This window comes from Hyperolius riggenbachi, chromosome 4, assembly GCF_040937935.1.
Source record: "Hyperolius riggenbachi isolate aHypRig1 chromosome 4, aHypRig1.pri, whole genome shotgun sequence".
Taxonomy (NCBI): Eukaryota; Metazoa; Chordata; class Amphibia; order Anura; family Hyperoliidae; genus Hyperolius; species Hyperolius riggenbachi.
In genome coordinates this window covers 421,942,852-421,959,795 of record NC_090649.1, presented here as the reverse complement: position 1 = coordinate 421,959,795, position 16,944 = coordinate 421,942,852, and the positions used below count along the sequence as shown (strand labels likewise).

The window sequence follows — 16,944 nt, the reverse complement described above, 5'->3', positions numbered from 1 at the left end:
CCAAATCCCCTCCCTTCCCTGAGTGGACCGCTTTGCTCCTGTGGATTTGTCTGGATGCCACACCTCTGGGATAGGGGGCATACTGACACTGTCCATTCAATTACTAGGTGCCCCATTCCAGAAAGATATGCCCTGCCCACTTCGAACTATAGGACAGAATGGAATGGGGAGGTTAGTTGCACCGTCTTCAGTCAATTTAAGAGTAGGGTGCAAAAATCAAGTGTAACGGACATTAATGACCACCATGGTCGCAAATCGGGAGTCACACCAGCGTGTGTACAGCGTCCATACGATGTATCCCAACGTGATCCCAGACCCCCCAAACTGCATGAGCTCATTATTCTCTCAAGGCTCCCTGTCCTCAGAAATCAGCTGCAATGCATGCCGCTCATTCTACCTCCTTCCTCCCCCACATGGTGACAGACTCATTGCTAGCCAGGAGGCTGACGACGCATATGTACAGCGTCAGCAGTAATGTCCCGGCTACACAAACCCTTGTGCAATAAAGATTCCCCGATTTTCCCCCCACCTCCCCGTGTGTTTGGAGCTTTGTCATTTCTACCTATGCAAGTCTCAATTGCTCTCCACTTTTACAAATATTCATTGTTCTACGTTTTAATTTTAGGAGTGTGGAATCACCAGTTCCTTTGCTACGGAATTTGAATGAGAATTATTCTATCAGGTATGCAGTGAACATTTCCGTGATTTTTTTTCCCTTCAGTTTCGTACTGTTTCCTTGTAACAAAATATCCTTAGTTTCTCATACTCCTCTTCTCCTGCTGCCCAAACCATTTTCTGACCTATTTTATTGTCTATTTTAGTGTGAAATTTAAAGATCCACAATTTGAAGATGGCTATGTCTTCAAAGCTGTTCTCCTGCAAGGAGCAAAGTGAGTTATTTTGCCTCTCAAAGGAAAGTATGTAGTATGCATATGGGATATTTTTTGACAGTAATTCCTCTGTTTCTTTAGGAAACCAGCTGTAACCTTAAAACCTGGAGACTGGGAGCGAACCAACAACAACGGCAGACCATGGAGACCACAGCTGGGCTTCAACCGTGACCGAAAGCCCGCCCACTTGGATCAGTCTGCCTTCAGGACATTGGGGTAAATGTCTTGGTTATAGATTTAACTCCCAATAAATAAACCTATAGTTTACCAAGTAATGTACTGGAATAAATTCCAGGAAAGATGTTGCGATTGGGAGTTGTACAGAAAGATATGATGCAAGTGTCCTCCCCTCAGAAGTGGTGTACATTTTGTACATTTCTTCTCTGTGTAATGAATGGGTCATTGCGTTAAAGTACATCTCTAACTTAAAGTGGATCCGAGATAAACTTTTACTCATTGCACAATTGTGTTCCTTTCGTATAGTTTATAGGGCATTCCTCAAGCCAAATACTTTTTTTGTTTTGTTTTAAAACTCTTAATTCCCTACAAACTAAACAAGCCACGCCCACAGCTTCTGCAGAGTGCCTTGGCACTCTGAGCCTTAGTAGCAAGGGCTTATGGGAGCTCAGTCTGGACAGGAGGAGGAGGTTACTAGCCAGAGATTGCAGAGGGGAGGGGAAGAGGGGAGTGAAGTTTTCACAGGCTGAGGGCTGAAGATGCAGATCTTGCCTGTGTGTAATGTGACAAACAGAACATGGCCGCTCTCATTGTATCACAGAAATAAATCATAAACTATTGAAGCGGTTTGCAGCTAGATTTGCTGTGTAAACTATCTAAACGTTTTAGATAAGATATATAGACAAGGTACTTGTTATAGTTTTTCATCTCTGATCCGCTTTAATAAAATATCTCCTGTGTGGGGTACTAACCTCGGGAGGGGGAAGCCTTCGCATCCCAATGAGACTTCACCCATCCTCTTTAGCTTCAGGGATCCAGCGCTAGCTCCTCTGAAAATTCCTTAGACATGCACTGCACTGGCTCAGCAGTGCATGGCAATATTTATCTATAGGGCTTCAGTGCAGTCATAGTAGAAGCTTTCTAGTCGGGCTTCGGTGGAAATAGCTGAGCCAAGCGGGTTCTCTCTACATTGAGCAACAATAAAAGTTCTAGATTTTGCTTTAGATAACGTTTTGCAAACTTAAAGGGGAACTATAAGTTGGAAAAGAGCTCACCCCCAGTTTGAAGCTGATGGCAGGTTTGTCGGGGAAACCCCAGGTCTTAGAGTGAGAAGTCCTGGAGCGAATGGAAATCATCTGAAAAGGTGAAACCCCTCCCACTTTGTAGACCCAATTAAAATTCGCCCATGCACAGCCTTGTGGGTAATGACATCACATGCAGCTCATTTCTGATTTGAAATTAAAGACTTAATATCTCAGCATTCATAGCTCCTACACACTCTGCGGCCGCCCTGAGTGTTTGTGTGTGTGTGTGTGGGGGGGGCACTGTAATGGAAGGGGGAGCCGCAGCTGCGGGGGGGGGGGGCGCAGCCCTTCCTCTGCCTGGGCTGCCCTCCATGCCCCCCTCAGACTGCAGAGTGAGCGCGCAGGAAAGCGTTGTATACAGCTACTCGCCTCCGTCCCAGGTTCCAATAGCCGCTCACTCACCGCTGGTTGTCTCTCTGCATAGCCGGTATACACACGCTGCTTCCTAACAGGAAGCAGCGTGTGCATCAGCGTCTATGCAGAGAGGAGACCAGCGGCGAGTGTGCGGCAATTGGAGCCTGGGACGGAGGTGAGTAGCTGTATACAGAGCTTCCCTGCACTCTCACTCTGCAGTCCAAGGAGGGAGCATGGAGGGCAGCCCGGGGAGAGGAAGGGAGGGAGAGGTCGGGCTGCCCTCCCCACAGCTGCGGCTCCCCCCTCCATTATGGGAGGGCACCTACCTACCTCACCTACACTGGGGGGCAGGTATCTATCTAACCTATACTGGGGCCACTTATCTAACCTGTATTGGGGGCACCTACCTACCTAGCTAGCCTATACATGTAAGAACTATACTGGCTACCTATATTGGAGCCACGTATCTAACCTACAGTATGCTGTGGGCAACTATTCTGGCTACCTATATTAGAGGCACCCACCTATCTAACTTATACCATTAGGCGCCTGCCTATCTAACATACTGGGGGCAACTATACTAGCTACCTATACTGGGGGCAACTATACTGGCTCACCTATGCCTGGCTACCTATACTGGGGTACCTATTCTTGGCTACCTATACTGGGGAGGCCTATACTGAGTGCAACTAGACCTGGCTAACCTATACTGTTTGCACCTATACCTGGCTACGCGGGGGGTGCACAATTTTTACACCCTGCATGTGGCTAATTTGTCAGATCTGACAAAAATGTCAAACTCCCAATCTGTTGCATGCTTGATCAGAGTCTTTGAATAAAAATATTAGAGGGGAAGGAACAGCAGGATAGCCAGGTAACTGGTATTGCTTAAAAGGAAATAAATATGGCAGCCTCCATTTACCACTCACTTCGGTAACTGGTATTGCTTAAAAGGAAATAAATATGGCAGCCTCCATATACCACTTACTTCAGTTGTCCTTTAAAGGGTTCTTCCATGGTAAGAAAGTTGAGAAAGACTGGCCTAGCATGTGTACCACCAGCCTTTAGTTCAGCTGCCTCATGTACATAGGTAAAGTACTGGGATTATTAACCCCTGCAATAAAAAAAAATGAACACAGGCAGGTTCTTAATAGGTTTTGGTACTATATGTACCCATGTTTATCCCATCATGTCATATGTCACTTCAGGTACGCTTTAAAAAAATGGAGGTAAGGCATTAAAAACAAATTGCTGTGATTTAAAGTGGAGGATACTTTTATAGAATTTTGATGTTGGTGAGCAAATGGGTCCAATAAAGTGCATATTCTTTTAAAAATTAGTTTCTTAAAGGACCACTGAAGCGAAAGTGATATGGAGGTTGCCATATTTATTTTCTTTTAAGCAATACTAGTTGACTGGCTACCCTGCTGATCCTTTGCCTCTAATACTTTTAGCCATAGATCCTGAGCAAGCATGCAGCAGATCAGGTGTTTCTGACATTGCCAGATCTGATAAGATTAGCTGCATGCTTGTTTCTGGTGGTGTTCAGATGTGACTAGCCAAATAGATCAGCAGGGCTGTCAGACAACTGGTATTGTTTAAAAGAAAATAAATATGGCAGCCTCGATGTTCTCACTTCAATTGTCCTTTAGAGCCTGATCACCAAGCTTGACCACCACCATTATTGTCCCGTTTACTTGCTGCATTTGTGCCCAGACAGGAAGAGATTCACTTTCCATAGTGGGCAAAGAAAGCCTGTTCTCCTGTAATAACTTCTTGGTACAGCAGAAAAGCACTTGACATTCTCTTTTTGCAGAATTTAAAATTGCCTTAATTTTTGAACAGTGGAAGATTGAGGACAGGGATTTGATTTGTAATGCTTATAGTGCACTGACCTTTTGCTCTACTTTTTAGCCACGTCTTGCCACACGGCTCGGGACATTCAAGAGATGGACTTTACAGCAATGCGCCACCACCTGGAGCCTATAACCCTGTGAATGCATACCGCATGCCCAACCACCGCCAGGCACCCTTATTCCAAACTGGTGAGTGGCAGCTTTCTTTAATCCTTACTTACTTTCTGACCTTGCATTGATGAAGCACTGGCTAATTCCCTTGCGTTTCTATTCATTTTAGTACTGTAAAGGTTCCCATACATCAGACTATATATGAGCTATGGGATGCAAATCTCTCTCTGATCGGAGAGGGAACTGTTGGACGCCATAAACCACAGGTCAATTACCGATCATTTTCAGCATCAAATCTTTTGGTAATCTGCCTATTGACGCCGCCCCTGTCACATGTCAGCCCACATCTTGCAGTATGTCCGATTGATACATGTGACCGATTTCTGCCCGAAATTGATTTCATCGTCTATCAGGCATGCTCTTGGCAGCACAGATTTTAATTTGACTTTGATAATCGAATCGGATGGCTGATTGGCCTGATGTATGGGCCACCTTTAAAATGTACCAGAGCTCTAGAAAATATTTATACATACCTGGGGCTTCCTCCAGCCCCATACGCTCCGATCGCTCCAATGCTGCCGCCCTCAGACTTCTGCAGCGCTGGTACCGGGTCCACGCACTTACGTCAGTCTGACGTAAGAGAAGTGCGCCCTCTACGTATCTCTCCAGCAGCTGCTGGAGAGATAAGGCCCCGTTCACACTTGCGGTTGTCTGCCAAACGGACCGGATGACCTGACCGGATCGGAACCGTACGGTTCTGATCCGGATCCGATCCGGATCCGGTCAGGTTGCATCAGGTGTTCATCAGGATGCGATCCGGATCCGTTTGGCAAAAGTTACGTAAAAAACAAAAAAAATGTTGGAGTCTGGGAGGTCAGCAGAAGGGGGACCTGTGGAATCAGGCCCTCCGCTGTTTAGCACTCACCTCCACCTCCAACATGCTGCCAACATCTCCAGCTCATGCTGCTCCACTCCAAAATGCTTGCCCATGTGTCCCCGATCCAATATCGCAGCAACAATCCTCATAGGAAGTGGGGTAGAACATCCGGATTTTTAGCCAGTGTGTTGTGCGCTATCCGGTTCTCATTGATTTGTATTGGCCGGATGGTGCAGTCCGGCTCCGCCCCGGATACGGCTGCCGGAGGAGCCGGACCAAAAAATAGCGCATGTTGGAACGGAGTCCGGATCCGGTCCGGCTCCGGTCCGGACGAAACGGACGCATGTGAACGGTGGCATAGACTTACATTGCTATGCCGTGCGTCCGTTTCGTCCGTTCTGCATGCGGTGCAGCTCCGGCACGGCGATTCCGGATAGCCACCGCTAATGTGAACCGGGCCTTAGCAAAGAGCACACTTCTCCTGCGTAGACTGGCTGCGACTGACAGAAATGCGGGGACCCGGTACCGGCGCCGCAGAAGACGGAGGGCGGCGGCATGGGAGCAATCGGAGCTTATGGGGCTGGAGGAAGCCCCAGGTATGTATAAATCTTTTTTTATTTTTGTTTTTTTAGAGCTCTGAGTCTCTTTAACCACCCTGGCGTTCTGATTAAATCGCCAGGGTGGCTGCGGGAGGGTTTTTTTTAAATAAAAAAAAAACTATTTCATGCAGCCAACTGAAAGTTGGCTGCATGAAAGCCCACTAGAGGGCGCTCCGGAGGCGATCTTCCGATCGCCTCCGGCGCCCAGAATAAACAAGGAAGGCCGCAATGAGCGGCCTTCCTTGTTTTGCTTATATCGTCGCCATAGCGACGAGCGGAGTGACGTCAGCCGACGTCCTGACGTCAGCCGCCTCCGATCCAGCCCTTAGCGCTGGCCGGAACTTTTTGTTCCGGCTACGCTGGGCTCAGGCGGCGGGGGGGACCCTCTTTCGCCGCTGCTCGCGGCGGATCGCCGCAGAGCGGCGGCGATCAGGCAGCACACGCGGCTGGCAAAGTGCCGGCTGCGTGTGCTGCTTTTTATTTGACAAAAATCGGCCCAGCAGGGCCTGAGCGGCAGCCTCTGGCGGTGTTGGACGAGCTGAGCTCGTCCAGACCGCTCAGCAGGTTGAGCAAAGCGGGTGTTCTGATTACTTCTCTTTTATTGGGTGCATGAATGCTCCAAGTGTGTACTTTCACAGCACTGAAGCCAAAACATCAACACCTTGGCAAGTATAATTTCTCGTAAATAGTACAATTGCGCTTTTGATATTCCTTAGGTAATGTTTATCACAGCCAATAGTAGACAATTGAACCCTCCGGGGTAGCACTCACCAGATCCCCCCCGCCTCTCCACGCAGAGCGCTCTGGCGTGTCAGCGACATTATGAACTATTTGATGAATGAGCAGCGTTGAATCTGCATAGAACGGCACATTTTACATCCGGGGGACAGGTCTGGGGTCCATCGCACTCGGCGTGCTATCACAAGCCGTTACCACCATGCACCTTATCGAGCATGCGGCCCTACATCTTGCAGCATTTCCGATTGATACATGCTGCCAATTTTGGTCCGAACTTGGTTCCCTAGTCGATAAGGCATGCTCTCGGTGGCACTGGTTTTTATCCAGTTCAATTATAATAATCTAATCAGAGATGGTTGAGTGGCTGCCAAGTCGCATAATGTATGGACACCTTAACTCTGCAGGTTTTTTTTTTTTTTTTTCATATAATATTACTCCCACCACTCCTGAATTTTACTAACACAAGTACAAGACTTGTTGCATGAAAGGAAATGAGGGTCAATCCCACTCCTCTAATTTTGATCGGACATTGATTAGTGACATCTCTGATCCGGGCTGCACATGTGTGTCCACTGTTGCTATGCGAATGGGGGGGGGCATGCGTTACATTTGAATCTGGCTACCTACCTTGGCAGGCTATTGAAATCAATTTGGTGCATTGCTTTCTGCCTTGTGTTTTGGACTGATCAGCATAGGTTGCATTGTAGCTTGGTTTGTGCTGAAATATTTTGAAATATTGGTGCTACTCACCTTTTTAAAGAAAGTCTAAAGTGGAAAACAAACTAAAAACAGATACTTACCTAAGGAGAGAGAAGGCTCTGGGTCCTAATTAGTCTTCCCATTCTCCTCACAGTGTCTGCGTTCTACCACAGGCTCCCCAGTTAGAAGTCCATGACCAGAAGGGGTCGTTACTGCTCTCTTCTGGGTTGGGGAGACTTCGGCAACCTTCTGAAGCACTCTGGCTTCTAAAGACTGGCTGCTCCATACTGCGCAGGCGCGAGAGCCGTCTCTCTCGCACAGTACAGAGCCACAAGTCTTTGGAAGCCCGAGTGTTTCCGGAGATTGCCAATGTCTCCCTGGCAGGAGATACAACGGAGGAGCCTGCAGGACACAGAGAACACGGGAGTAGAACAGGAAGGCTCAATAGGACCCCAGAGCCTTCCCTCTCCTTAGACAAATATCTGTTTATTTTACACTTCAGATTCACTTTAAATCAAATGTAAAATGCATATTTTGGGGCTTGGATATGATTTATTTGGGTTAAATATTGCAATGCTACAAACAACGATATTACCTTTATTGTACTGTATTTGGCTTTGCTTCCTCCTCCCATGTGACTGGTGTACCTGGCTTTTCCTCATTGTTCTGACTCTGTTTCCAGCCACTGCATGGGAGCAGTGGTGGCTGACTGCGGTATCTATTAGCTCTGACTCCTTCCTGTCTGAGCAGTGATGTCATTCAGAGGTGTGTCTGCACTTAACAGTGTGGGTTTGATTATCTTATGCTGGAGAACTGTAGAGAATGCTGGAGAGCCAAAGTGACGAACAAAAATGGGTTATTTGTTTACAAGCTGCCTGCTGTTAAAGGAATACCATCGATACCCAAGTGTTCTAAAATGACAGTGTACAAATAATGTTTAAGTAGCTGTGTAAACATTTTCCTACTTTTCATGTTAAATATCAGAGGCAAAGGTTGTAATTTATTGAGGGTAGGATTTAGCTATATTGGGACAAATCAATTGCAGAAGGGGTGTCTGCTTCAATGCACAGCCAGAGTTGCATATCAGACTACAGAAAGCAAATATCAAACATATCAAACTCTGGAAGCAAAAACAATATGAAAAAGCTGTGAGAATTAGTTACATTTCCTCTGCTCTCTTCAGACACTTCAGTCAGAAACAGAGCTCCCAACAGCTGCAGCTCCTGTGTCCTGTCTCTCTCTGTCACACACAGAGCTACACATAGAGTTAACTGATCAAGTGTGAGTGGAATTTCCCCTCTCCTCATGGCTCAGTCAGCCATCCGTTTTGGCGTCAGTAAACTTTGAATGTATTTTGCTAACAGTAAACAAAGAAGTTGCTACTAAAATGTATACACCAGTACTTAGCAGCACTTCCCAAACAATTCCTGTGTCAATTGAAAAATATGTGAATCGATAGTATTCCTTTAAGATGTGAAAGGTTTGCAACCATCACCTAGGTTGTGTATTTCAGAGTTTTCTACTAGCGTACAGCCAAAACTCTTTTCAGCAAACCCACTCCCCATTCCAGACTTTGTATACAAACAAAGGGTCTCTGAAGGGCAATAATTCATAATTGCCAATGAGGAAAAACAAAAGATGTGCAATCTTGCGCTAATGCAGGTGAGAGGTCAAAGTGGACCGCAGACTGATCACACACTGGCAGCTCCTCAAACACTCGGCTGTGAGCGGACTACTGGAAAAGGAAGCAAAAGACAGGAGGAGCGCTCCGTAGTGTGATACCGTTTAATAAAATGAAAACTGCGCAATAAAAGATACACTTACTAGATGTGTATGAACAGTAGGCATTTAAAATTGGCATATAGCCCAGAATAAAAAGGACATCCCCTCTTGGAAGCGAAACCTGAAGCTGCAGTGGCCAGCGGCAGCAAGGATCCAGATGGTAAATGGATGACAGGTGTCCCTTCGGGGTGACTGTGTGCAGGTTACGTCAAGACGCGTTTCGGCGTGTCCACGCCTTCGTCAGTTAACCATTTTAAATGCCTACTGTTCATACACATCTAGTAAGTGTATCTTTTATTGCGCAGTTTTCATTTTATTAAACGGTATCACACTACGGAGCGCTCCTCCTGTCTTTTGCTTCCTTTTCCAATAATTCATAATTGACTGCTGCAAATTAAAGTTAGATGGTATGGATGTATGGAAAACTACATTTTAAATTAACCCTTTCAGGACTGACCATTCTGGCCCCTTGAAGGTCCAGAGCAGTTACTAGTGCCCCCCCCCCCTCCTCCTTTACTATATAATCCCTGGTGATCTTGTGGCCCCCCCTTCACTAAACATTCCCCTGGTGGTTTAGTGGCATTCTCCTTCTATTCCCCCCACCACTACCACCACCCTGCAGAGATCAGCTGCAGGAAGCAAGGCTGGGTAAGTATTACTCCCTCACTCCTCTCTCCTGCACCGAGCAGCTGTGACCGGTATCGCAACAGCCAGCCCCGTACTGACACAAGTATTGGGTCTTAGCTTGATGACATCATCAAGCTGGGACCCGTACTTCAGTCAGTATGGGGCTGGATGCCAAGGGGCGGTCAAGAGCTGCGATAGTTGGTAGAACACAGAAGGTGATCACCGGCGATCATCGTGATCAGGAGCCAATCTGTGCGGCTCCTGATTAATGCCAGGAGATTAAGCTGTCTGCACGATAGTGGCGGGAACCACGTAGTGCACAATCTACGTCCCGTCTGAGGCTTACAGCCACAAGCATGATGTAGATTTCAACTATGCTGGTCCGGAAAAGGTTAAAGAAATGAATATTCTTTCTTTCCTGTTTTCTCTTTTGGCTAATATCGAAGCCAAATATCACATTGTCTGCGTTGCCAAAAACATCATTAGTGATTTCAGCAAAACGCATTGGGGGTGGTTTGCTAAGAGAGGTCCAGTGAAGTGTAAGTGTTTACTTCAAGCATCCAGTCGTGCTGAGAAACTTGTTTTCTTTTACTTCTGCACGACTGAATGATTGATGAGAACACAGGCTAATGTCTTTGCTCTTGAAATCACATTTCTTTAAAGCAGAATCAAATACAATAAAAAAGTGTACCAACTCCTTATTGCTCATATAGTTATCATATCTGCCTCAGAGTAGTGTCATCTGAGTTAAGAATCACTATTCCCTCCGAGGTCACCGTACAGATGGTGATGGAAGCATAAAAAAGCAGTCTGCTGTTCAGGATCAGTGCAGCGTGTCACATAAATCTCCCAGAATTTTTTTTTTCTCCTGAACATGAAAGGAAGGTCTCTTATGTTAGGTACACACCACACAATTTTCTGTCAGATTCACCTGCCAGATCGATTATTTCCAACGTGTCCCATCTGAATTTTTCGATTTTATGATCTTTTTCTAATCGTTTTTTGATCCATTTATATCGAATTGAATGAAAATGATCGAAAAATCTATCAAAATTCAGGTGAAAATAATTGATCCGGCAGGTAAATCTGCCAGAAAATTGAATGGTGTACCTAGCATTAGATCAGATAAGTCTCCGGAGCGTTGTGAAAGTAACTCATGTTAAAGGGACACTGTGGTGCATCTCCAACTACGATATCCTTAAAAGAAACATAAAAGGAACCTAAACTGTGAAGATTTGCATTTTTCCTTTTAAAATAATACCAGTTGCCTGATGCTCCTGCTGATCCTGTCTCTCTAAACTTTTAGCCACAGCCCCTCAACAAGCCTGCAGATCAGGTGCTCTGATTGAAGTCAGATTGGATTAGCTGCATGCCTGTTTCAGGTGTGTGATGCAGCCACTACTGCAGCCAAAAAGATCAGCAGGACTGACAAGCAATTGGTATTGTTTAAAAGGAAATATCCATATCCCTCTCAGTTAAGGTTCTCTTTAAATCGAGAAGTATACACTCTTTAACCTTCCTGGCGGTCAATTAAAACCGCCAGGGGGCAGCGCAGCACTTTTTTATTTTATTTTTTTAAATCATGTAGCTAGCCTAGCGCTGGCTACATGACAGCTGCTGTGCAGCGGCATCCATCCGGAAATCCTGTTCTGAACGGGATTTCCATTAGGGCTTCCCCCGTCGCCATTTTGACGGGCAGGATGACGTAATCAACGCCGTGATGTCAAAGGGGGTCCCGATCCACCCCTCAGCGCTGCCTGACACTGATTGGCCAGGCAGCGCATGGGGTCTGGGAGGGCGGTGCGGCTATCGGGCAGTACACGCAGCTAGCAAAGTGCTAGCTGCGTGTACAAAAAAATTATGCAAATCGGCCCAGCAGGGCCTGAGAAATCCTCCTGCGTGGCATAGCCCAAGCTCAGCTCGGGCTTACCGCCAGGAAGGTTAAATCAAGAGGTATACAGAGGCTGCCATATTTATTTTCTTTTTAAACAATACCAGTTGCATGGCAGGCCTGCCTGCTGATCTATTTTGGCTGCAGTAGTGTCTGAGTAACACCAGAAACAATCATGCAGCTAATCTTGTCAGATTTTTGTCAGAAACTCTTGCTCTGCATGCTTGTTCAGGACAGTCAGGCAACTGGTATTGTTAATTTAATAAATAAATATGGCATCCTCCATATCCCTCTCACTTCAGGTTCCCCGTAAAGAGAAGAGTTTACTAAAAATATTTTTACTTTCTTATTCTGTAAAATTATATTTGTATGCAGCTTGAAGTTGGGCCCATCAAAATTGGCAGCAACTGAATTTGATTGGCTTACTTCCAAGCTGCAGACAAATTGTAACAATTTGCATCTTCCTTAGAAAATTAGCATCTCAGTAACCATCTCTAGTGAGTCTGTGTGTCCTTTTTAAAATGACTAAACATTCAGCTTCTGCTTTCCAAAAGCAAGTCCTGCCCCTTAAAGGATACCCGAACTGAAATGTGACATAATGAGATAGACATGTGTATGTACAGTGCCTAGCACACAAATAACTGTGCTGTGTTCCTTTTTTTCTTTTCTGTCTGAAAGCGTTAAATATCAGGTATGTAAGTGGCTGACTCAGTCCTGACTCAGACAGGAAGTGACTGCAGTGTGACCCTCACTGATAAGAAATTCCAACTATAAAACATTTTCCTAGCAGAAAATGGCTTCTGAGAGCAAGAAAGAGATAAAAAAGGGGAATTTCTTATCAGTGAGGGTCACACTATTGTCACTTCCTGTCTGAGTCAGGACTGAGTCAGCCACTTGCATACCTGATATTTAACTCTTTCAAGCAGAGAAAGAAAAAAAGGAACACAGCATAGTTATTTGTGTGCTAGGCACTGTACATACACAAGTCTATCTCATCATGTCACATTTCAGTTCGGGTATCTTTTAACCTCAACCTTCCCAGTGGCTGCTTTGCTGCTCATCTAGCTCTCCAGTACTCCAGCAGTGAACAGTCGTGCCTTAGGATATCCAGCAGTTCTGGGATATACAGTGTCTTGGTGTTTCCATACATGGCTATGATTTATAACACTCCATCTGCCTCTGCAGGGAGTTGCAGAATCCGCCAGCAGTCAGGTGTCATATCATTTAACCTCTTAAGAAAGCAGAAAGTTCCCAGCTAACATGTCAGCATATTCCTATATGTGAAAGGAGATATTAATGGAAATTGCCTTGCTGCGGCGGGGGCGGTGAATGACAACTAGATTGGAGAATAGCCGTGCCTTGAAGGAAAGGAGCATAAAATGGATTCGGTATATTTACCGGAGCGGTGTCTAGTGCGCGCACAAAGTGCCAAGACTGGGAAGAAGGGCAATGCGGTCAATCAAACAGCCACCTCTTTCAAGTGCCTGCAGTGGGTGTTCCTTCATGCTTTTCCTTGATTTGACATTGATGTACCAATTTTCAGCTGATGAGTAATTGGCTATATGCTGATAACTTGCTCGAGTCAAGTACAGTCTGGCAGCACTTTTGCTGAATGGCAGATTTAGTTTATGCAAACCCCAGCGTCTGATTCCTGACTTTGCTCCATCGCAGTCTGTAAACTTGTCAGTTAGCTGAGTTGGAGAGCGATTTTTGATTAGTGCAATCAGTAAACATGAGGTCTTCTCTTTGATTGCCGAGCTGATTAGGTAAATACTCTCTTAAGTAGCTGTTTGGAGCCTTTAGTTTATAGGTTTGCGATTCAAGCTTTCGAATCCATGAATCTCTAGCTCCCCACCCCTCTCCCTCCATTCGAACAAAAGGGAATAAAAAAAAATCCAGTATTTATTTTGAAGTGCCATTTAGTTTCATCAGATGCATTCATGCGTTGAGATCAGCATGAGAATGAAATCGATCTCTGTAAGAGATATTGTTGGGATGAAATGAATAAGTAGTTGTACTTGTAGTTGTTTAGGTAACTAAAACTAAGTATTTTTCCCAATAAGGTAACCGGTTTAAAATGTTTTTTTTATTATTTAATCTACATAGTAAAACAGCTAGGTGCCTACAGCAAAACATTACCTTAATATAGCTTGGCCTCCCCATCATCACCACTTTCAAAGTGGACCTGAACTCTTGCACAGGACAGAAGAGAAACCAAGAAATGCACCCTGTATATATTTAGAGTTTAATTCCCCCTCATCTGTGGCTAATCACAACTTTAATTTGATCTCTCAGCTGTGTCAAGTGTCTGCCTTGGCAGAGCAGCTAACTTGAAAACACAGGTTGTTAGCCCCTTGCTTCCATGAAAGCAGGAAGTAGACAAACTGCAGATTTATTGCAGGACTTGTATCAGCTGTAACAAAAATGTTTTTCTTTAAAGGTTGTTATGTTGTTGCGTATCTTTTAGAGCAGAGAGGAAGTTCTGAGTTCAGGTCCACTTTAATCTATGTAGTTAAATCAGACCTGAACTCAGAATTTCCTCTCTGCTTTAAGATAAGCAACAGCATAATAACCTTTAAAGAAAAACATATCCTTTTTTTTTTTTTACTGCTGATACAAATCCTTCAATAAACCAGCAGTGTCTACTTCCTGCTTTCATGGAACCAGACATAAGGCGCGTACACACGCCTGATTTCTTGAAACTACGAGTCATCAGACCCGCCCGCGGGACGGCTGTTCTGAGGACAGTTTCCCCCGTGTGTACAGCCTGTTGTCGGGCTGATAAGGCTGGTTTTGATTGATCTGCTGAGCGGATCAATCAAAACCAGCCTCATCAGCCTGACGACAGACTGTACACACGGGCAAACTGTCAGAACGTCTGCCCCGTGGTCAGGTCTGAGGACTCGTAGTTTGAAGAAATGAGGCGTGTTTACGTAGCTATAGGGTTAACATCCTGTGTTTACAAATTTAGTTGTCCCATCCCCCTTACCTGCAGTTAGAGTGGGCTTTCACTCTGTGTGATTATTTTTATGTAGGTCATCCAAAAACGCACAGCAGTTTGTCTAGCAAGTAGCTTGCCCATTGCAGTGTGTTTGCTTGGTCTTGTTCCAAATGTAAATAATGTGAATTAAGCCTTAAAGAGAGTCTGAAGCGAGAATAAATCTCGCTTCAGACCTCATAGTCAGCAGGGGCATGTGTGCCCCTGCTAAACCGCCGCTATCCCGCGGCTAAACGGGGTCCCTTACCCCCGAAATCTTCTCTGAACAGCGCATCCCCTCTTCCGCATAGAGGCAGGACTAACCGCCGCAGCCCTGCCTCTTGCGCGTCTGTCAGCGCATATCTCCGCCTCTCCCCCGCCCCTCTCAGTCTTCCTTCGCTGAGAGGGGCGGGGGAGAGGCGGCGATGCGTCGCTGATAGACGGCGCTGAGAGAGAGGCAGGGCTGCAGCCGTTAGCCCTGCCTGAAGAGCAGAAAAATCTACGACCAAGTTGGTCGTTGATTTTGCAGGGGTGAGGGGGGGGGATTGGGGGTTCAGGGACCCTTGTTTAGCCGCGGGATGGCGGCGTTTTAGCAGGGGCACACATGCCCCTGCTAACTATGAGACAAGAAGCGAGATTTATTCTCGCTTCAGTGTCTCTTTAAAGGGCATTATGACAAACAAACAAAAAAACCTGTGAAATGTATATGTACTTTTTGCCTATGTTGCTGTCACTGACCGTAAGTGTTCTTCTGACAGCTCTGACCTCTTACAAGGAAATGGACTAGTCTAAATCCTGAGTGGATTCTCAGGATTTTTTTTTATTTGCAAAAGCACTCAATTGAACATCAGTTGCTCAGTTCATTTGCAATTATCATGTGCAAACGAAGAGGCCAGCTGGCTGACATCTTTGTATAGGCCCTTGCCAGGGAGTTCTATTAAAGATAACCCAAGGTGAAAGATATACAGGTAGTCCCCGACTTCCGAACACTCGACTTACGAACGACCCACTGATACAAACGGCATGGATTCTCGGTTTCCATGGGAACAAGTCAAAAAAAAAATTGGACTTGTAGGTTTTGAGAAAATCTATTTTAAAAAAAATCAAAGAAAAATGGCTTTTAAACGTGTAGAAACAGGTACAAAGGGCAGAGGTGACACAGAGGGGGACACTTGGAGGCACAGGAGGGCACAGAGGAGGTACAGGGGCCAGAGATGGCACAATGATCTGACATAAGAACAGATTCAGGTTAAGAACGAACCTACAGTCACTATCTCGTTCATTAACCGGGGACTACCTGTATGGAGGCTGCCACATTTATTTTCTTTTAGACCATATACATTGCCTTGATGTCCTGCTGATCATCTGCCTCTAATATTTTAGCCATAGACCCTAAACAAGCATACAGATCAGACAAAAATCTGACAAAAGTAGCCGCATGCTATTTTCATATGGAGGTGGACTAACCCAAAACCTGTTGATAAGGGGCTGAGAGCAGTCAGATTAATAATACTGCGACATTGGCAGTTACGTAGGAAACAAGTGATTTATACTGCATTTTACTTTGGGCCGAATGTACATCTTGTATGTGTGGTACATTTTACAGCTCTTTTCATACTTCTCACATGATGGCCGCAATACTTCCCATTACTGTAGAAAACAATTCCGAGGCAGGGAATTTCTCTGTTGATACATTGCTGTCACATTGCAGACACAGGTCTTGCTTCTATTGTTAGTGATGATGGGCAATAGCGTTGCTGACGTTTGTTGCTTTGCTAGAAGTAAATAGCTGCTGTTCTGTTTACAAAGTGGAGGCACTACGTTACAACTCTAAAGAGGGCCATACACTAGGAGACAACCAATCAACCATCCAATTCGATTATTATAATCGAATTGGATGAAAATTGGTGCTGCCAAGTGCATGCCTGACCGTCAAAGCGACCAATTTTGGGACAGAAATTGGCCGCACGGTCGATCGCGCATGCTGGAAAATTTTTGGACGGATGGACCCGGCGAGCTGCTTCAGGACAGGTAATGTATAAATGCACTACATAAATTACATACATTTATACATTTTGGGGGCAGCGGTGGGACAGACAGCGGCGGCTCAGCCGATTCCCGGATGATTTCATGCTGAAATTGGACGGGAATCGGCCTGTAGTGTATGGACAGATTCGATTAGAGACATATTTATCTCTAATCAGATTCGATTAGAGATAAATTTGTCTCTTGGTGGAATCTGCACCTATTCATTCTAGTGTATGAGCACCTTAACCAGAAT

General features: G+C 45.4%; 1 protein-coding gene across 1 annotated transcript in view; it reads left to right on the top strand.

The window, feature by feature from the left end:
- The window catches only part of XRN2 (5'-3' exoribonuclease 2), a 95,921-nt gene that overhangs the window by 61,244 nt on the left and 17,733 nt on the right, over positions 1–16,944 (top strand). Inside the window, exons 24-27 of the mRNA XM_068232432.1 lie at positions 626–682; positions 822–890; positions 972–1,106; positions 4,421–4,551. Coding sequence (XP_068088533.1) covers positions 626–682; positions 822–890; positions 972–1,106; positions 4,421–4,551 — 392 coding nt within the window. The remainder of the gene's footprint in view (positions 1–625; positions 683–821; positions 891–971; positions 1,107–4,420; positions 4,552–16,944) is intronic.